This window comes from Aegilops tauschii, chromosome 3 (genome assembly GCF_002575655.3).
Source record: "Aegilops tauschii subsp. strangulata cultivar AL8/78 chromosome 3, Aet v6.0, whole genome shotgun sequence".
NCBI classification, from domain to species: Eukaryota; Viridiplantae; Streptophyta; class Magnoliopsida; order Poales; family Poaceae; genus Aegilops; species Aegilops tauschii.
Window position 1 is genome coordinate 616096903 of NC_053037.3, and position 23475 is coordinate 616120377.

Here is a 23475-nt window from a genome sequence, read left to right on the forward strand (position 1 = left end):
TTATATATATCTATTGACATATGGTTTATACATGCTACAAAAAATATATCATTGGATTTGTATTTGAAAGAGGATTCCCTCCATATGTTTTTATGGCATATAATTTATATTTTACTGGTTAACTTCATACAATGTTTGACACTAAATACAAGATGGCCGAATAAACCGGGACGAAGGACTAATTCAACTAACATCCTCGGAAGCACAATGTATATGTTCTCAATACATCCTTGGTGTAGCATTGTGCCCAAAGACGTTGTATCAGCCATCTTGGCCTCTTCTTTTACGAATATATGATGTGTATGCTTGTGCGTATTCTAGAAATTATAAACCCCCATATCACCCGACCCCGTGTGTTTTGCATGGATGTACAAGCCCGGTCGAGTCAAAAACTATTGCTCGAAAGGATGGCCACCAATCATATGAAGTCATGCTCGAAGAATCTGACAAAAAGAACTTGCATGATCCACATAAGATCGCTGCCTTGTGATTAAGTAGGGGGGTGGTTATATGTACCAGTATTACCACACCTAACTACTCTCTGAAATGGAAGTGTAAACAATTGCCAGGACGGTGACGACACATGATAATATCTGGATATGATCCGTGATTGAAAGATTCGTTTTGCCTCCGACTTTGGAAATTTTGTTTGTTATTTGTGCGACCATATAAGTACATGGGGTACTAGTACTTTTCCAAATGTGTATAGCGAAACCGATCGGTCATGTATTCTCCGGAAATTTGGGACTGGGCATACTTAACTTACTTGGATCGAGACATAATTAACTTGGCATGCCAACATGATAATCTTTTCTTTGGATGCGAACATGATAATTTTTATGTGGCTTGGGGATACCGCATCTTGAGGATAGAGAGGCTAACGAATAACATAGCCGATGGCCATGGTCAAGCTTATAAATAGGACGTTATTCCTATATTCCGCAGCAAGACGCATGAGGCCTTGTACAATGAAAGGTGCTTAGCGGAGGTACTTAGAGAAATAAACCAGACTTTCCTTAAGCACCGGTGCTTATTTGTACGGGTAGACGTTTAATAAGCGTCTCTCCTGTAGAAATAGGCACCGGTGCTTCAGAAAATCTTGGTTTATTTTTCTAAGCACCCCTCTAAGCATCTCTCCCATTGTACAAGGCCGGAGGCAACCACATATTAACTTTTGATCTACAGTTAAAGTCCATTCTAGGTTAGGTTTGTGGAACTTAAGCTACATACTAATTACTTCAGCTAACGTCCACAGAAGCACAATCTACAAGCAATTAGTACATCTCTAATTTAAACTCCCATGCCGCCTTACCGTACCCCGGCCCGTGTGTTTTGCATGGATGCACGCAAGCCCGATCAGCAGGTCAAAAACTATTGCGCGTACGTATGGAGCGCCACCAATGATATGAGGCCGGGCTGGAAACAATCTCACAAAAAATAAAGCATGCATGATCGCTTGCTTGTGATTAACTAGTGGGGTGGTTATATATGGCACTATTACCACCTTTAAGTACTCTCTAAAATGGAAGTGTAAACAGTGTGAACAGTTGGCAGGAGCGTGACTGCACGTGATAATATCTAGATATGATCGATGATCGAAAGCATCTGACTTTGGAACTCCCGTTAGTTATTCGTACGACTATATACATGAGGCTGGTTCCTACATTGCTTTTTCCAACGTGCATAGCGGTGATCGGTCGATCATGTATTGTATTGAAGGATCTGGTTGGACATGGTAGGAGCCACGTCCAGAAATTTGGGACAGAAATATAATTAACTTGTTTGGATCAAGAAATATAATTAACTTCCTATTTTTATAATTTCCACCGGCCCTTTACCAGTTTCGGAATTAGAGAATTATCAAAAGGACAGTAGCCTACTTTCTGCTCCCACAAATAATCGGGCTATAATTGGGGTTTTGGATGTACTTCTCTTATGCTGAATGGTTCTGGATGTACTTCTTCAGCTGAGGCGTTCTGGATGCACAAATTCTTCCAGTGTGGTTTGAGATTTAGGCCAGCTAGGGTAATAAAATGTGCGATGATTAAATGCCCGTTCATCTTTGAAGTTTACAACTCTCATGTGTACGAAACCCAGCAGTACCTACCTCATATGAACTAGCTTTGTTGCAATGACCTACTGAAATGATGTACTCAGAATATACATATCAGCCAGCCAATTGTACTTATGTCACACTGTAATATGGATGTGAAGCTATATTCTGTTATGACAAACATCATATCAACCGTTGCTTACAAAGTTACAAAAAAATAAAAGAACCAGATGCATATTAGAAGGCCCACAAAATTTATCAACAATGTCACACTCCACAAACAATGGTCGAACCACGAATTCAGTGAAAAGAGTGCCACTCAAGATAGCACGCCACAGAGAACAAACAAGAACAGAGAAACGAATCATCAGCTGGTTGCCACAAAATTTCAGCATCCCATGTTCAATATTTACAAGAGGCAGAACTCACCCCTACTAATTGCATCGCGTTAACAGTAGCCTCAAGTTATCTTGACTTCCCATGACTACCCACCTACTCTTTACAAAAGTTGCCATGACCACCCACCTACTATTTACAAAAGTTGCCATGACTACCTATCTACCTACTATTCACAGTTTTTCCATGTCAAAGAAACATTGGTCATATCTAAGAATGTGCATGGCTAAGGAATGAATGACAGCAGAAGTTGAGATGATGTATGGGAAGAGGAGTCAGGTACAGATCCTATTTCTAGATTATAGGTAATTCTAGGGTCATTGCTAAGATACAGATATATATACTTGAAAAGGACGACATGAATTTCACTTAGTAATTATGAAGCAGATTTCTTAAATTTGAAGTACTAGAGTACTCCTAAGATATCCAAGGATGCCACCATGCAAAGACTGGAAAAAAAAAACGTGTACTGCTGTTCTGATTGAATACTATCAATCATGGCGAGTGGCAAAAGAGTATAAAAAGGATAATGTTGAAGTTTATCATAAAAAGGACAACAAGAATTTTATAGTTGGTATCTAAGGATGATATCGCCACCATGCACAACACTGGAAAAAAAAAACGTGTGCTGCATGTTCTAATTAAAGGCAAGCTGGCAAAGGAGTATAAGGGCCCTTTCCCTTACTGGCAAAAGAGAGAATCAGCTATTAGCGCTGACATACAGAGCAAACAAGAACAGAGCAATCATCATCTGAGACCTGACTGCCAACAAAATCTCAGCATTCCTGTTCTCTATTTACGAATTCACCTAATGGCAAGCAGTAGCCGCAGGATAACTAGCAATACCTCCAAGCGATTGGAACTCAATAAGAAGAAATTATTTATAAAGAGTGGCCATGACTACCCACCCTACTTAGTATTCACAGTTGGTGTCCAAGAGATGTAACCAATCTAGGAACATATATGGCCAAGAAATGACGGTGATGAATGGGAAGAGGAGTCATGTACACAACCTACTTCTAGATTATACATAATTTTCAGGCCATTACTCAGCCAACACCTATTTGACAAGGGCAAGAATTTCACTTGGTATTGATTGATGAAACAGATTTCAACATTACCGACCTAGTTGATGCCAAAGAAACATAACCATATCTAAGAACATATCCACCTAAGGAATGACCGAACAAGTTGAGATGATGATTGGAGAGAGGAGTCAAGTACAGAATCTATTTTAAATTAGTATACACAATTTTAGAGTATCTGGAAAGAACAGGAAGAATTTTACTTAGTCACGATGAAACAGATTTCTTAAAATTGCAGTATTAGATTAGTCCTTAGATATCTAAGGACGATGTAGCAGCCACCATGCAGAACACTGAAAAAACGTGTACCGCATGTTCTGACTGAAGACTATCAATCATGGTAAGTGGCAAAAGAGTACAAGAACGGTCATGTAGAAGTCTATCATGGAAAAGGACAAGAATTCTACTTGGTAATGGTGCAACAGATTACTTAAAAAACAAAGTGTTAGAATACTCCTTGGATATCTAAGCAAGGTATTGCCACCATGCACAACACTGGAAAAACATGTGCTGCATGTTCTGTTTGAAGTGGCAAAAAAGTGTCAAGGGCCCCTTCCATACTGGCAAGCGAATGAATCAGCTATCAGCGCTGACAGCATAAAGAATTGGTTATGAATAAGCAGAGATTGAGGCACTCATCGAGATTAGACGGGAATATCTGAACATGCGATTAAACACAAACAAGTCCACACAAGTAAGCCATGGTTGAGAATCTGAGGAAGATAGAGAGATAAGCATGAGGTTTATTGGAGAGTTGAAGGGATGGAGAAGACTGTTTTTGATCTAAGGACATTATGGGATGGCAAGAGTCCGATAGAGCTGACTGAAGTGTCCACATATATCCTTTCAAACTACAGCGGGAAGAACGTCCTTAAGTAGACATTATGAAAGCTTTGATCAAATTCTCTGCCGACTGCCTCTGCTCATGGGTGCCAAATATGTGAGCAACATGCTCATGACGAGATGATTTTGATTCAATAATTTCGATGTCAGCTCCAGAAATCTGCAGTTATAATCAATGATTGCATGTCAACTGTGAACTAGTACTGTGAGGAAAAGGTGAAAAGAACCCCCAGTGGATAGTGAAATAGAACGTGAAACCATACTTTAAGTAAAATTAACCTACCTATCAAGTAATCCTAAAAATAGACCATTCAAGATGTCAGATTATAAGTTCATAACTGATCATGCTTTCCATATGTTCATGCGTGCTAATCCTGTACAAAGGTTGCCTGAAAGCAATCCACTCTTGGTGTTGTACACACACCATTACGTTCTACATTTCATCTGTAGTCATGGATAAAATTACCCTTTTTTACAAAAAAATAATAATAAAAGAATCAAAAGATCTAATAGACTAGAAAACAACCTATTCTTTTAGGTACTGGTATATACTAATGGACTCCCTCCGTCCCAAAATAAGTGTCTCAAACAGCAAGTAGCACCCCATATGAACTGGAGTGAGGACACTCCTTCAGGCAGTCACCTGTAAAAAAAAATTGCTATCTACATGTGCCTCTTTTCCACACCTTTACTAGATGCTGAACTCACATCAAAGCTATATCTTAATTAAAAGCGCAAGCACCAGTAAAATGAAATAGTAAACTGACCTTTCTAATATTGTCCAAGTTTGTGCCATGCTTCCCCATTACTTTTGAAAGGCCACTAGATGGAATAAACATTTCCATATCCGGGACGCGTCTGATCAGTGGTAATCAGCAAAAAGAAATACAATCGTAAGGATTAGAATAAAGACCCAAGTAATAACTACAAATCTAAGAGAGCCACACAAGGAGCATGGCTATTCGTAAAAAAATGGAGCATGGCTTAGAAAGGGTTTATGGTGAGTTCAGTTGCAACCTACCTTCCATATGGCTTTGAAGTGTACGAGGAGCGTACTCCAAACCCATCATCTACAGCCTGATGGAGGATATCACCGGTTAAGTTTATCTCACAAACTTAATAGGCACGTCTCATTATGAAGATCAATAGAGAAACAAAGAAAATTGACGTTGAAGCAAAACATTTTACCTGCCTGGGGCTGTATCCATGATACAAGCTGCTACGAGGAAATACATTTGAGCCACGCTCAACTTCACTCCTTTGATCATAGCGCAATGGAGTGATTTGTTGACTGTACGGTAGTAATGCTGGCATCGGAAAGCTGCTTGAATACACTGGTTCAGTGGTGGCAACAGTTAGCTTCCCATCCTTGCCAGAATTTTGCCTTCCCACGCTGTCCTTCAGAACATCTTCCCGGAGTCTTAGAACGATCTGAACAAGAGCATCACGCAGGTTGTCCACTTCCCCGGACACCTACATGCAATAAAACTCGTAAAGACATCTAGATAGATCCACGGAGACTATCTCAAACAATAACACAAGGGGCAAACCTCAACGAGCTCATCACTGGAAGATGCCCTCCGAGGCTTAGTGCCCTTTGATATGTAGATAATTGCCTTAGACTTAGTCCGCATGTCATTAATGATTGAACCACCCTTGCCGATAAGACAGCCAATCACATTAGCTGGAACAAGAAGACGAAGATGCATTCTATCTTCATTTTCATCATTGATCTTTGCTTGAAGCAGAAGAACAGCTTCCACTGCTGCAGACTTTACATCATCGGTGGCCTGAAACAGAAGGTGTCACCTCAAATAAAAAGCATATCATAGGGTATAACGACAAAGCGCAGCTAGCCAGCTGGAAATGTGGTCTAACCTCAGTGGATGCAATGGTGATTATACTTTCCTCCTTGTCATTCTTTGCATCATCAACGTCTACCCTTGCACCACTCTCTTTCCTTATACTCTTTATGGTCACCCCACCTTTACCAATAACCAACCCAATCTTGTCAGCAGGGCATGCAACACGCAGCAATAGTTCTCCTGAACATTTTGGGGTGTTATAAGTAGGAATAGCTGGAACCATAGAATGATAAATGGGCAATCCGCCATGAGCATCAGTGGGTACAGTAAATTCAGGAACATGAGAACCATGACTTGGTGCCCCTAAGATAGACAGACTTGGATGTCCAGATGGCATAGAAGCATCTGACACTGAGTATAAGCTACTAGCCGGATAAACCGGAAGCTCTGAAGGAAGTATAATGGTTGGAGGAAGTTCATCAATAGATGTTTCGAGAGAAATGTTCTCTTTTGATGGACATTTGTAGATAATTGTTGATACTGCAAACAATGCCTTCTTGACAGCTCTAGCATCCCCAGTTATCTGTTAAAAATGGTAATAGTAATAGTTAATAATTAGCAGAATACCGAAGAAGAATGGACATTGAACAACATATCAGAACTCAAAATGTTGGAATTGTTCAACAGTGTAAGTGAGCACCACACAAACAGAAAACAAAATAGAATTATCAATTGTCTTCATCTGGGAAAATAAATTATTAATATGCATTAATTTCCAATCTTCATCAATATGCATTATTCCATCCCATAATACAGTGCGCATTAATTTCTTCAAACATCAATCTTCATCAACTTGACGAAGTTTATACCCAACTTGTTTAGGACTGAAAGGCCTTGTTGTTGTTGTTGTTGTTGTTATAGAGAAAAATAATTATATCTACAATACCAGATGAAAATATATTTCATGATAAATAAAATGGCATTGATTTGATATTCTATATGTTGATAATTTTTTCTATAAACTCAGTCGGAAGTTAACAAAGGTTGATTTTGAAAAAAATTATATACAAAGTATACTTAGGGGCGGAGGGAGTATCAAACAACTTGCTGATTTCTTTACCATGATAGAGAGATGACAATGATATATGCCATTTTAACACAAAAACATGTACTGGGAATTAAAGAATTGCTGCTTGATAGAATTAACCTACTCACTAATAGTTAATCTCACATTATCTCGGCACAGCTCACCAAACTATTATATGGAGGAAAATATACCTGAACGAAATTATCAAAACTCATAGCACATGAGTGTGTAACATCGCTTGGATCTTTTGGTTTAACTTTAATGAATGATTTTGAAACCGAGCGAAGCCTCTTGATGACAGAACCAGATTTTCCAATAACACTTGCAGCTTGACTAGCTGGTACAAGAATGTTGGCTTCTTCATCATCAGAGTCACTATTGACTGCCAGAGCATCAACGATTGCATCATGCACCTTGAGTAATGCATTTTGTGCTGCGCAAACAGGCTCCCTGTCATCATCATCAGCATCTATGTCGCTATGCTTGAGGTCTCTATGCTTGACATAACAATATACCAAAATAACCCTTTTCTCAGCACCAGGGTAAGGGTCGACAACCTTGACTTTGGCATTCGTCTGTTGCCGGATGGAATTTATCAACTTGCCACCCTTGCCAATTACACTACCAATCACTTTGTCTGGACAAAGTATCCGGTAAACAACCAATTCATCCGTACTGGAGGTTTCCTGGGTGTGGGCCGGCCTCCGCTTTTGGTCCCTGTCTTCTCTGTCATGATCCCTGTGTTGGCTGGTACGCTTACCGGCATGGCTCATGGTTTACTCACTAGACAAGAATATGCACAAACAGATTAATGACAGGCACTACAAAGATGAATAGATACATATCAGCTATATATATAAGATAAGCATTCATGGTTAGACATTCATCCGACATGATAGCGCAGAATGATAAGAATCAAACAAATGGGTCATGTATCACTGCGATGCATGTGCTAGAAAGATGTGGCCATGATTCCGGTAAATCAGTCGCTCAATCGGCATTCACAAAGAAAAAAGCAGCAGCAAGCTTATCCATAAGAACTCAACAAGTAACCGTTGTCGATTATTCATGTAATCACAACAAATATTAATCAGCACTTGCAAATAAAAAGGAAATACCTAATAAGCAGTAATAAGTCGACCACGACAGCTACACCAAGCACAACCAGTATAACATATCAAAACGAACGGAGAATGTACATTAATTACGCGCCACTGCATGAGTTAAAAAGGTAAGACATGCATGGGTTGTTTGGATACGTGGAATATATAGAATTCATTCTCTACAAACCAGGAAAAGAGTAAAATCACGTTTGGCAATTCTAACAAACTCCTGGAGATTTCCGCAAAAAAAAAAACTTCTAGATATATAAAACTTGGTTCTCGTACTTACTTACGAAGCCTTTTATCCCAAATAAGTTGGGGTAGGCTAGATATGAAACCCTTTCACGAGGACTTCCAGGAGGTCACCCATCCTAGTACTACTCTCGCCCAAATGGGTTTCATACCCAAAAGACTGGCTAGTTTTTACGTTGGCTCGCCAAGCCTATCACAATCCTTAGATATGAAACCCTTTCACGAGGACTTCCCAGGAGGTCACCCATCCTAGTACTACTCTCGCTCAAACGGGTTTCATTCCTATGGGACTATAAAACTTGGTTCTCGTAAACCTGGAATTTCAGGTTTGTAGAAAAACGACTATTACTCGTTTTTCTAAAAACGTGAATTACATATACGTACTTATCGTCTTATCCTAACAAGAACACGGCCAATCATGGTGTTGGAGCATCAGCCGAAGAGAAGCTGTCGGCGCCGCCATGGAGTTCGTGCTCCTCCAGCCGCTGTGCCGCCATCTCCGCGGCGGCCGCTGTGGTCGTTAGCGCCACCGAGGCCAGCACCTTGAGCGTCTGCTCCGGTAGAGCAGGTTCCAGCTCCGTTCCATGTTCTAGTACTGGCGCGGCTCACGGCAGCGCCCCGCACCCACGCTGTCGTCAAGAAGCCGCACCGCGAGGCCCCGAACAATCAAGCATGCACTTGTGGGAGGCCATGGGAAGTCGAGATGCCACCCAAAGCACGTGCCCACGCAGCTAGATGCCACGGCGATGAACCCCCCACAATCGAGCATGCACTTGTGGGAGGCTAAGGGAATCGGGACGCCACCCAGAGCACATGCCCACGCAGCTAGATGCCACGGCGATGAACCCCACACAATCGAGCATGCACTTGTGGGAGGCCAAGGGAATTCGGGACGCCACCCAGAGCACGCGCCCACGCAGCTAGATGCCACGGCGATGAACCCCGCACGATCGAGCACGCACTTGTGGGAGGCCAAGGGAATTCGGGACGCCACCCAGAGCACGTGCCCACGCAGCTAGATGCCTCGGCGATGAACCCCACACGATCTGCACTCACTGGCGGCAACGAGGGTGCGAGCCAAGGCCAGCAGCCAAGGGGCGAAGCACCAAGAGAAACACGAATAAAATGGAGCGCACAGAGCTGCCGATGCGGTGCGCCTACGGGTCGTGCGAGGGGCAGAAACTAGATGGTTAAATGACCCATCAAGCGACATCGAACCCATGCCTAGAAACCAGATCCAACGACCGAACGTGACAGGACCAGCAGGCGGAACGAGGCGACAAGGAGCTGGATTCCAATCCAGGATCCAGGTAAGCGAAACAGGACAGCATATTCCCCTACAAGCATTATCATCATCACAAACGCCTATCAATCAAACAAAATCCTTTCCCATGTAACGCTGAGCACATGCACACTCATCGAGAAATAATCATCGTATATTCTACAACAATATCAAATCTACAGCAAGCATTCATCCAGTACAAAAATCAGGTCAAGCAGAGGATACGAGAGGAGAGGGGGGGGGGGGGGGGGGGGGGGGGGGGGGGCTACCTGACTATGGACCGAGCCGCAGCGTTGCTGGGCGGGAGCGGCTGGTCGAGGGAGGGAGGCGCCGCTGGGCTCCTGTATTGAAATCTGGCCTTTGACTTCCCCGACTCGCTGCCGGATTTGAGGTAGCGGGGGGAGGTGCCGGAACGGAGTCGCGGTGACGACGGCTGACGGAGGGGGGGTCGAGGAGGAGGCGGTGGACGGCGTAGAGGTCGCGGGGCGACTGCCGACGGTGGCGCTATGGATCTCGTCAACGGAGGGGGCGGGCGAGAGGGGTGGTGGTAAACCCTAGCTGAGTCGCTGCTCGCTGGGACGGACGGACGGACGGACTCAAGCCTGCCAGTGTCGCACGGGCGGGTGGACCGGCCGGCCCAGGCCCAAGGCCCACGAGACATGCTGTGGTGTGGTACGAGCATACCAGTGTGTGGCTTCTTCTCAAAAAAACCAGTGTGTGGCTGTGTACGATGGCGATTCTCAAAAAAAAGAAAAAGATTGTGCGATGGTAATCGTGATGAGTCAAACGTGTTTTTCCAGGTAAAAGTTGTATTACTCGCACCACAAGGGGATTACAATCGATATAGTTAAGCTATCCTAAAAAGAAAAGATATAGTTAAGCTCAATGGCTCAGGCCAGGTCATCGTTCTACCATCTAACGAGGGTAACCCTACAAAAAAGCTAAACGAGCAGAGTTTGCCAAAGAGCTACTAATTACTCCTATATTCTAAGAACGATTAGTGTGCGTAATACTCGTTCTACGGAGATTCGTCACGTGTTTGACCTCGTTCACCAATGAAGAGTAACGCGATCTTCCAGGGACGCGAGCTTGAATCATCTTGACTGCCACTAGAGAGCCCATCTCGATCGCTGCCGACAGGTCCGTACGCATTAAGGCTAAAGATAGACCTTCCATGCACGCTCCAAGTTCAGCTTACAACGCTCCCCAACAAGAAAAGGCTGCCTGCACGAGGAGAACAAAATTGATCCATGCTCATCGTGCGAGACCATACCCAAACCAGCTTTACCATCAAGAGAGCCATTGCAGTTCATTTTCATCTTACCCAGCGTAGACAAACTCCGCCTAATAGGATGTATGCCCTAGTGGAAGGATGAACATAAGCTACAACAATTTGCCTTTACATGGATCGGCGAACGACTTTGCCTCAAGGCTTAATATTTTCAATCACAAGAAATGACACACATCAGACATGGCTCTCAACTATTCGAAAAGCTCTTGGACAAATATAGAAAGGATGAAAATTTAGCTAGTACTCCCTCCGTCCGGAAATACTTGTCGGAGGAATGGATGTATCTAGACATATTTTAGTTCTAGATACATCCATTTTTATGCATTTCTCCGATAAGTATTTCCGGACAGAGGGAGTAATTCTTTAGGGCTTGGTCCAGGCCGCCATGTTTGGCTTTTCGAGCCCCAGATCTTGCAAAACCTTACACTTTAGTTCAGAGAACTATGCGCAACGCTATTGTTCAATGAAAAGCTCCTAAGAATGGTATGGCAAAGTTAAACATTGATGATGCGGTTACTTTCTCCAGGTTTTCCACCTAAGTTCAACGCATGAACTTCTATAAGATGAAAAATTCTGAAAGTTCACTGTTCATTTGGGAAAATTCTGAAAGTTCAATTTTTTATTTTATTTTTTAAACTTGCAAAAACTTAAATTTTCTGAATGTTTGCATTTCCAAAGTTCAAACACAAATTTCTCAAAGTTTTGAATCCCAAAAGTTGGGTCTTGATTTTTCTAAAAGTTTCAGACATAATTTTCTAAAGGTGCCAAAAATGGAAAGCAGTCAAGTGTTTTGACTTTCTATGAATGGGAAGTTCACACCTGCTGGTAATTGTGCAGGACTAACCCCCATCTCTTAATAATTCATAAGTTTGTTCAGATTATGGAATAATGTTTTGCTACTGTGTTGAGCTACTTGGCATATTTGGGTTTTTTAGACTGCAAATAAGCACATTTCTTCCGAGAATTAACTTGTATCACTAGTAGAAAAGAGGGCTTTGGTTCAGGCCGGGTCAGCCCATTAGTCCCGGTTCAGTCCAGAACCAGGACCAATGGGGGCACTGGTCCCGGTTCGTGAGGCCAGAGGCCTGCCGGGCCTCGTGGGGGCATTGGTCCCGGTTCGTCTGGCCCCTTTGGTCCCGGTTGGTGGGACGAACCGGGACCAATGGGCCTCGCTCCTGGCCCACCACCATTGGTCCTGGTTGTGGCTTGAACCGGGACCACAGGCTGCCCTTTAGTCCCGGTTCATGCCACGAACCGAGACCAATGAGGTGCCTATATATACCCCTCGCCCGCGAGCAGAGCACTCCAGTGCTCTGTTTTTCTCTGGCCGGCGAGGGGAGGGCTTTGTGGTGCTCTAGCTCACCTCCTATGCACATGAGGTGTTCGATGAAATGCCCGAGCCACACTAGTTAAGCTTTCTCCTCTCGAAGCTCGACCTCAAAGCTCCATTTTCCTTGAGATTTGTCTAGGTTTAGCGGCCCGTCACGTCCCATTCCCGTCTTCACCGCCGTCGATCGCTCGCTCCGATCTCGTCGCCGGCACCACCGTGGTGAGCCTCTTGTTCTTATCTTCTTTCTGAAAGAAAAAAAATTCTTACTTTAGATAGATACTTGTCTAATTTTCTTACTATTTTATTGCTTGTTATTATATAGTGCGATGGTTTTGGTATCCGCCCCCGTCGGCCCTCGTCCTGTCTATGATTCGGATGTGGTATATATTATCTTTATAACTATTGGTTCATTTATTGTTTATGAAAATTATGCCGACCAACGTGACATAGATTTTATTTATCTAGGAGGTATGTGAACTGGAAATTCCAACCGACCCTATTGTCGAGAGGTTAAATTTAGTTGAAGAAGAAAACAATTTCTTGAAGGAAAAAATAAAAAAAATTGAGGAGGAGAAGATGATATTGGAGTTGCATGTTGCGGATGTCGTCGATGATCACAAGATCAAGATGGATGCAATGCGCTTGAAGATTAGAAAGATTAGAAAATATGCCATTCGTACCGAGGCTTGGTATCATTATGTCGTTGGATCAATTGTTACCTTGATTGTGATATGATCGCATTTGTTTTCGCATTGAAATGTTTTACATAGTTTCAATGTATGGTTTAATTAATTAGATGCTCTGGAGAGCTATATGTTGTTAGATGAGAACTATGTATGTACTTTGGTTTTAATGTGATGATGAACTTCTATTAATTTGGTCACTTAATTATCTATTCATGATGTTCTATAACGGTTTTTGACACACTTAATTATATATAATGCACGCAGATGAACCGGCAATGGATGTACGGTGACAGACACACCTCCGAGTACATTAAGGGCGTGCATGATTTTCTCGAAGTGGCTGAGGCAAACAAGCAGAATGGTTTTATGTGTTGTCCATGCCCTAAATGTGGGAATACGAAGTCTTACTCTGACCGGAAAATCCTTCACACCCACCTGCTTTACAAGGGTTTCATGCCACACTATAATGTTTGGACGAGGCACGGAGAAATAGGGGTTATGATGGAAGACGGCGAAGAAGAAGAGGACGATGACAACTATGTGCCCCCTGAATACGGTGATGCTACAACGGGGGAAGCTGCTGAAGATCAAGAGGAACCAGACGATGTGCCCAATGATGCTGCAATGGGGGAAGCTGCTGAAGATCAAGAGGAACCAGTGCCCGATGATGATGATCTCTGCCGGATCATTGTCGATGCAAGGACGCAATGCGAAAGTCAAAAGGAGAAGCTGAAGTTCGATCGCATGTTAGAGGATCACAAAAAAGGGTTGTACCCCAATTGCGAAGATGGCAACACAAAGCTCGGTACCGTACTGGAATTGCTGCAGTGGAAGGCAGAGAATGCTGTGCGTGACAAAGGATTTGAGAAGCTATTGAAAATATCGAAGAAGAAGCTTCCAAAGGATAACGAATTGCCCAACAGTACATACGCAGCAAAGAAGGTCGTATGCCCTCTAGGATTGGAGGTGCAGAAGATACATGCATGCCCTAATGACTGCATCCTCTACCGCGGTGCGTACAAGGATCTGAACGCATACCCGGTATGCGGTGCATTGCGGTATAAGATCAGACGAGATGACCCTGGTGATGTTGACGGCGAGCCCCCCAGGAAGAGGGTTCCTGCGAAGGTGATGTGGTATGCTCCTATAATACCACGGTTGAAACGTCTAGTCAGAAACGAAGAGCATGCCAAGTTGATGCGATGGCACAGTGAGGACCGTAAGAAAGACGGGAAGTTGAGAGCACCCGCTGACGGGTCGCAGTGGAGAAAAATCGAGAGAAAGTACTGGGCTGAGTTTGCAGCTGACCCAAGGAACGTATGGTTTGGTTTAAGCGCGGATGGCATTAATCCTTTCGGGGAGCAGAGCAGCAATCACAGCACCTGGCCCGTGACTCTATGTATGTATAACCTTCCTCCTTGGATGTGCATGAAGCAGAAGTTCATTATGATGCCAGTTCTCATCCAAGGCCCTAAGCAACCCGGCAACGACATTGATGTGTACCTAAGGCCATTAGTTGAAGAACTTTTACATCTGTGGAATGGAAACGGTGTACGTACGTGGGATGAGCACAAACAGGAGGAATTTAACCTGCACGCGTTGCCGTTTGTAACCATCAACGATTGGCCCGCTCTCAGTAACCTTTCACGACAGACAAACAAGGGATACCACGCATGCACGCACTGTTTAGATGACACTGAAAGTATATACCTGGACAAATGCAGGAAGAATGTGTACCTGGGCCATCGTCGATTTCTTCCGACCAGCCATGAATCTCGAAAGAAAGGCAAGAATTTCAAAGGCGAGGCAGATCACCAGAAGAAGCCCCCATGCGTATCGGTGATCACGTACTTGCTATGGTCAATGATTTACATGTAATCTTTGGAAAGGGTCCCGGCGGACTAGCTGTTCTGAATGACGCTGAGGGACACACACCCATGTGGAAGAAGAAATCTATATTTTGGGACCTACCCTACTGGAAAGACCTAGAGGTCCGCTCTTCAATTGGCGTGATGCACGTGACGAAGAACCTTTGCGTGAACCTGCTAGGCTTCTTGGGCGTGTATGGGAAGACAAAAGATACACCTGAGGCACGGGAGGACCTGCAACGTTTGCACGAAAAAGACGGCATGCCTCCGAAGCAGTATGAAGGTCCTGCCAGCTACGCTCTTACGAAAGAAGAGAAAGATATCTTCTTTGAATACCTGCTCAGTATGAAGGTCCCGACTGGCTTCTCGTCGAATATAAAGGGAATAATAAATATGCCAGAGAAAAAGTTCCTGAACCTAAAGTCTCATGACTGCCACGTGATTATGACGCAACTGCTTCCGGTTGCAATGAGGGGGCTTCTACCGAAAAACGCCCGATTAGCCATTGTGAAGCTATGTGCATTCCTCAATGCAATCCCTCAGAAGGTGATCGATCCAGAAATCATACCAAGGCTAAGGAGTGATGTGGCGCAATGTCTTGTCAGTTTTGAGCTGGTGTTCCCACCATCCTTCTTCAATATCATGACGCACGTCCTAGTTCATCTAGTCGACGAGATTGTCATTCTGGGGCCTGTATTTCTACACAATATGTTCCCCTTTGAGAGGTTCATGGGAGTCCTAAAGAAATATGTCCGTAACCGCGCTAGGCCAGAAGGAAGCATCTCCATGGGCCATCAAACAGAGGATGTCATTGGGTTTTGTGTTGACTTCATTCCTGGCCTTAAGAAGATAGGTCTCCCTAAATCGCGGTATGAGGGGAGACTGATTGGAAAAGGCACGCTAGGAGCGGACTCAATAATATGCAGGGACGGGCATTCTTGGTCTGAAGCACACTACACAGTTCTACAGAACTCTACCTTGGTGACCCCGTATGTCGATGAACACAAGAACAGTCTGCGCTCCAAACACCCGGAGCAGTGCGACGACTGGATTACATGTGAACACATCATGACTTTCAGCAGTTGGTTGGAAACACGTCTCAGAGGTGACAACACTGTTTGTGATGAGCTGTCACTAGTAGAAAAAGGGTCAAATGTGAAGCACATTAGTGCCGGTTTGATTTTGAGCCGGCACTAATGTGTCCATTAGTGCCGGTTCCAACGGCTAGGTGGGCGGAGATCATTAGTACCGGTTCGTGAGCAACCTTTAGTACTGGTTCGTGTCACAAACCGGTACTAATGAGGCTGCGTCAGGCTGTGGTCAGGCTGGGGCCCCACGGGCACCTTTAGTAGCAGTTCGTGCCATGAACCAGTACTATAGTTTCTTAGTAACCTGTTTTTTAGTCCCACCTCGCGAAGAGAGAGGCACTAGGAGCGGTTTATAAGCCCTGAGTGCAGAGACGATGAAGGAGAGGCGCAATGCTCATCTGCACGTTGCTTAGCTTGAAGCCTTGAGGAATAGTGTAGACTGCACGGAGCTATGTGCAGTGCAGTTTGCACTATTCTGAAAGGCTTGAAGCTAATTAACGAGCATTGTGCCTCTTTTTATCTTTAATAACTTATTACAACTCCGGACTTCTTGTGTTACGGCAAAAACTGGACGCACTTCGTGTACAAACTAGACAATCTCTTTCGAAGTATCACGGTTTCTGACGAGAACTCATCTGTTACATGGGCACTTCATTTTTTTAAACTTATTACAACTCCAGACTTTTTTGCGTTTTGTACACACCATTCAAAGCAACGTCATCAATTTTTAAAACTTTCTGACATCATTTGCTATTTTTCAGTCATTTACCGATTTGTTTAGAGAGCTAAATGGCCGTGAAATTGAAAATCACTACAAAATGAACTCTGAAAATGTCGAAACTTGGCATGGTATCATCATTTCACCCACATAGCATGTGCAAAAGAGTAGAGAGGGTTACGGCAAAAACTGGACGCACTTCGTGTACAAACTGGACAATCTCTTTCGGAGTATCAGGGTTTCGGACGAGAACTCATCTGTTACACTGGCACTTCATTTTTTTAAACTTATTACAACTCCAGACTTTTTTTGCGTTCCGTGCGCACCATTCAAAGAGACGTCATCAATTTTCAACACTTTCTGACATCATTTGCTATTTTTCAGTCATTTACCGATTTGTTTAGAGAGCTAAATGACCGTGAAATTGAAAATCACTACAAAATGAACTCTGAAAATGTCAAAATTTGGCATGATATCATCATTTCACCCACATAGCATGTGCAAAAGAGTAGAGAGGGTTATGGCAAAAACTGGACGCACTTCCTGTACAAAGTGGACAATCTCTTTCGAAGTATCAGGGTTTCTGAAGAGAACTCATCTGTTACATGGGCACTTCATTTTTTTAAACTTATTACAACTCGAGACTTTTTTGCGTTCCGTACACACCATTCAAAGCGACGTCATCAATTTTCAAAACTTTCTGACATCATTTGCTATTTTTTAGTCATTTACCGATTTGTTTAGAGAGCTAAATGACCGTGAAATTGAAAATCACTACAAAATGAACTCTGAAAATGTCGAAACTTGGCATGGTATCATCATTTCACCCATATAGCATGTGCAAAAGAGTAGAGAGGGTTACGGCAAAAACTGGACGCACTTCGTGTACGAACTGGACAATCTCTTCCGGAGTATCAGGGTTTTGGACGAGAACTCATCTGTTACACTGGCACTTCATTTTTTTAAACTTATTACAACTCCAGACTTTTTTGCATTCCGTACACACCATTCAAAGCGACATCATCAATTTTCAAAACTTTCTGACATCATTTCCAATTTTTCAGTCATTTACCGATTTGTTTAGAGAGCTAAATGACCGTGAAATTGAAAATCACTACAAAATGAACTCTGAAAATGTCGAAACTTGGCATGGTATCATCATTTCACCCACATAGCATGTGCAAAAGAGTAGAGAGGGTTACGACAAAAACTGGACGCACTTCCTGTACAAACTGGACAATCTCTTTCGGAGTATCAGGGTTTCGGACGAGAACTCATCTGTTACATGGGCACTTCATTTTTTTAAACTTATTATAACTCCAGACTTTTTTTGCGTTCCGTACGCACCATTCAAAGCGACGTCATCAATTTTCAACACTTTCTGACATCATTTGCTATTTTTCAGTCATTTACCGATTTGTTTAGAGAGCTAAATGACCGTGAAATTGAAAATCACTACAAAATGAACTCTGAAAATGTCGAAACTTGGCATGGTATCATCATTTCACCCACATGTTGGAAATATGCCCTAGAGGCAATAACAAATTGGTTATTATTATATTTCCTTGTTCATGATAATCGTTTATTATCCATGCTAGAATTGTATTGATAGGAAACTCAGATACATGTGTGGATACATAGACAACACCATGTCCCTAGTAAGCCTCTAGTTGACTAGCTCGTTGATCAATAGATGGTTACGGTTTCCTGACCATGGACATTGGATGTCGTTGATAACGGGATCACATCATTAGGAGAATGATGTGATGGACAAGACCCAATCCTAAGCCTAGCACAAGATCGTGTAGTTCGTTTGCTAAGAGCTTTTCTAATGTCAAGTATCATTTCCTTAGACCATGAGATTGTGCAACTCCCAGATACCGTAGGAATACTTTGGGTGTACCAAACATCACAACGTAACTGGGTGACTATAAAGGTGCACTACAGGTATCTCCGAAAGTGTCTGTTGGGTTGGCACGAATCGAGACTGGGATTTGTCACTCCGTGTAAACGGAGAGGTATCTCTGGGCCCACTCGGTAGGACATCATCATAATGTGCACAATGTGACCAAGGAGTTGATCATGGGATGACGTGAGTTACGGAATGAGTAAAGAGACTTGCCGGTAATGAGATTGAACAAGGTATAGGGATACCGACGATCGAATCTCGGGCAAGTAACATATCGATAGACAAAGGGAATTGAGTACGGGATTGATTGAATCCCCGACATCGTGGTTCATCCGATGAGATCATCGTGGAACATGTGGGAGCCAACATGGGTATCCAGATCCCGCTGTTGGTTATTGACCGGAGAACGTCTCGGTCATGTCTGCATGGTTCCCGAACCCGTAGGGTCTACACACTTAAGGTTCGATGACGCTAGGGTTATAGGGAAAGTATGTACGTGGTTACCGAATGTTGTTCGGAGTCCCGGATGAGATCCCGGACGTCACGAGGAGTTCCAGAATAGTCCGGAGGTAAAGATTTATATATGGGAAGTCCTGTTTGGTCACCGGAAAAGTTTCGGGTGTTATCGGTAATGTACCGGGACCACCGGGAGGGTCCCGGGGGTCCACCAAGTGGGGCCACCAGCCCCAGAAGGCTGCATGGGCCAAGTGTGGGAGGGGACCAGCCCAGGTGGGCTGGTGCGCCCCCCACCAAGGCCCAAGTGCATGGGAGAGTGGGAGGGGGCAAACCCTAGGTCCAGATGGACCTTAAGGCCCACCCTAGTGGCGCCCCCCGTTCTCCTCCCCTTGGCCGCCCCCCTTGGATGGGATCTAGGGCTGGCCGCCTCCTCTTGGGGTGGGAACCCTAGGGGGGAGCAGCCCCCTCCCCCCTATATATAGTTGAGGTTTGGGCTGCCCAAAACACATGAGAACGTCTCTCTTTCGACGCAGCCCTACCCCTCTCCCGCCTCCTCCTCTCCCGCGGTGCTTGGCGAAGCCCTGCGGGATTGCCACGCTCCTCCATCACCACCACACCGTCGTGCTGCTGCTGGATGGAGTCTTCCCCAACCTCTCCCTCTCTCCTTGCTGGATCAAGGTGTGGGAGACGTCACCGGGCTGCACGTGTGTTGAACACGGAGGCACCGTTCTTCGGTGCTTAGATCGGAATCAACCGCGATCTGAATCGCTACGAGTACGACTCCTTCATCCGCGTTCTTGCAACGCTTCCGCATCGCGATCTACAAGGGTATGTAGATGCACTCCCCTTCCCCTCGTTGCTAGGTTACTCCATAGATTGATCTTGGTGATGCGTAGAAAATTTTGAATTTCTGCTACGTTCCCCAACAGTGGCATCATGAGCTAGGTCTATGCGTAGTTTCTATGCACGAGTAGAACACAAAGTAGTTGTGGGCGTAGATGTTGCCAATTCTTCTTGCCGCTACTAGTCTTATCTTGTTTCGGCGGCATTGTGGGATGAAGCGGCCCGGACCGACCTTACACGTACGCTTACGTGAGACAGGTTCCACCGACTGACATGCACTAGTTGCATAAGGTGGCTAGCGGGTGTCTATCTCTCCCACTTTAGTCGGAACGGATTCGATGAAAAGGGTCCTTGTGAAGGGTAAATAGATATTGGCATATCACGTTGTGGTCTTACGTAGGTAAGAAACGTTCTTGCTAGAAACCTATACAAGCCACGTAAAAACTTGCAACAACAATTAGAGGACGTCTAACTTGTTTTTGCAGCATGTGCTGTGTGATGTGATATGGCCAGAAGATGTGATGAATGATATATGTGATGTATGAGATTGATCATATTCTTGTAATAGGAATCACGACTTGCATGTCGATGAGTATGACAACCGGCATGAGCCATAGGAGTTGTCTTTATTTTTTGTATGACCTGCGTGTCATTGAATAACGCCATGTAAATTACTTTACTTTATTGCTAAGTGCGTTAGCCATAGAAGTAGAAGTAATCGTTGGCGTGACAACTTCATGAAGACACAATGATGGAGATCATGATGATGGAGATCATGGTGTCATGCCGGTGACAAAGATGATCATGGTGCCCCGAAGATGCAGATCAAAGGAGCAAAATGATATTGGCCATATCATGTCACTATTTGATTGCATGTGATGTTTATCATGTTATGCATCTTATTTGCTTAGAACGACGGTAGTAAGTAAGATGATCCCTCACTAAAAAATTTCAAGAGACGTGTTCCCCCTAACTGTGCACCGTTGCGAAGGTTCGTTGTTTCGAAGCACCACGTGATGATCGGGTGTGATAGATTCTAACGTTCGAATACAACGGGTGTTGACGAGCCTAGCATGTACAGACATGGCCTCGGAACACATGCAAAACACTTAGGTTGACTTGACGAGCCTAGCATGTACAGACATGGCCTCGGAACACAAGAGACCGAAAGGTCGAACATGAGTCGTATAGTAGATACGATCAACATGGAGATGTTCACCGATAATGACTAGTCTGTCTCACGTGATGATCGGACACGGCCTAGTTTGACTCGGATCATGAATCACTTAGATGACTAGAGGGATGTCTATCTGAGTGGGAGTTCTTTAAATAATTAGATGAACTTCATTATCATGAACATAGTCAAAAGGTCTTTGCAAATTATGTCATAGCTTGCGCTTTAGTTCTACTGTTTAAGATATGTTCCTAGAGAAAAGTTAGTTGAAAGTTGGTAGTAGCAATTATGCGGACTGGGTCCGTAAACTGAGGATTGTCCTCATTGCTGCACAGAAGGCTTATGTCCTTAATGCACCGCTCGGTGTGCTGAACCTCAGCATCGTCTGTAGATGTTGCGGAACATCTGACATACACGTTTTGATGACTACGTGATTGTTCAGTGCGTAATGCTAACGGTTTAGAATTGTGGCACCAAAGACATTTTTTGAAACGTCGCAGAACATATGAGATGTTCCGAAGACTGAAATTGGGATTTCAGACTAGTGCCCACGTCAAGAGGTATGAGACCTCTGACGAGTTTCTTATGCCTGCAAACTAAGGGAGAAAAGCTCAATCGTTGAGCATGTGCTCAGATTGTCTGAGTACCACAATCGCTTGAATCGAGTGGGAGTTAATCTCCCAGATGAGATAGTGATGGTTCTCCATAGTCACTGCCACCAAGCTAGTAGAGCTTCGTGATGAACTATAACATATCAGGGATAGATATGATGATCCTTGAGCTATTCGCGATGTTTGACACCGCGAAAGTAGAAATCAAGAAGGAGCATCAATAGTTGATGGTTAGTAAAACCACTAGTTTAAGAAAGGCAAGGGCAAAAGGGATACTTCATGAAACAACAAGTCGTTTGCTGCTCTAGTGAAGAATCCCAAGGTTGAACCCAAACCCGAGACTGAGTGCTTCTGTAATGAGGGGAACAGTCACTGAAGCAGTACTACCCTAGATACTTGGTAGATGAGAAGGCAGGCAAGGTCGACAGAAGTATATTGGATATACATTATATGAATGTGTACTTTACTAGTACTCCTAGCAGCACCAGGGTATTAGATACCGGTTCGGTTGCTAAGTGTTAGTAACTCGAAATAAAAGCTGCGGAATAAATGGAGACTGGCTAAAGGGGAGATGACGATATGTGTTGGAAGTGTTTCCAAGGTTGATGTGATCAAGCATCGCATGCTCCCTCTACCATCGAGATTTGGTGTTTGCGTTGAGCATGATTGGATTATGTTTATCGCAATACGGTTATTCATTTAAGGAGAATAATGGTTACTCTATTTATTTGAATAATACCTTCAATGGTCTTGCACCTAAAATGAATCTCGATCGTAGTGATACACATGTTCATGCCAAAAGATATAAAATAGTAATACCACATACTTATGGCACTGCAATTTGAGTCATATTGGTATAGAACGCATGAAGAAGCTCCATGTAGATGGATCTTTGGACTCAGTCGTTTTTGAAAAGATTGAGACATGCGAATCATGTCTATTAGTATATATGCATGAAGAAACTCCATGCAGATGGATCGTTTGGACTCACTTGATTTTGAATCACTTGAGACATGCAAATTATACCACATGGGCGAGATGACTGAAAAGCCTCGTTTTCAGTAAGATGGAACAAGAGAGCAACTTGTTGGAAGTAATACATTTTGATGTATGCAGTCCAATGAGTGCTGAGGCATGCAGTGGATATCATTATGTTCTTACTTCACAGATGATTTGAGTAGATACTGAGTGTATTTACTTGATGAAACACAAGTCTGAATTATTGAAAGGTTCAAGTAATTTCAGAGTGAAGTTGAAGATCATCGTGACAAGAGGATAAAATGTATGTGATATGATCATAGAGATGAGTATCTGAGTTACGAGTTTGGCACACAATTGAGACATTGTGGAAAGTGTTTCACAATTAATACCACCTGGAACACCATAGTGTGATGGTGTGTCCGGACGTCATAGCTGCACCCTATTGGATATGGTGCATACCATGATGTTTCTTGTCGAATTACCACCATCATTTATGGGTTAGGCATTAGAGACAACCGCATTCACTTTAAAAGGGGCACCATGCAATTCCGTTGAGACGACACCGTTTAGAGAAACCTAAGTTGTCGTTTCTTAAAAGTTTGGGGCTGCGATGC

The 23475-nt window shown here is 43.6% G+C and overlaps 1 protein-coding gene across 1 annotated transcript; it reads right to left on the reverse strand.

Annotated features, from left to right (window-relative positions):
- Positions 1–2407: 2407 nt before the first annotated feature.
- On the reverse strand, positions 2408–10536 carry LOC109736105 (KH domain-containing protein At4g18375). Its single transcript, XM_045233968.2, has 8 exons — positions 10176–10536; positions 7461–8052; positions 6256–6765; positions 5928–6167; positions 5566–5850; positions 5399–5454; positions 5145–5235; positions 2408–4537 (listed from the first exon to the last, which is right to left on the reverse strand). The coding sequence occupies exons 2-8, from the start codon at positions 8040–8042 to the stop codon at positions 4406–4408; spliced, it is 1896 nt and encodes a 631-aa protein (XP_045089903.1). The 5' UTR covers positions 8043–8052; positions 10176–10536; the 3' UTR covers positions 2408–4405.
- Between the last annotated feature and the right edge of the window lie 12939 nt (positions 10537–23475).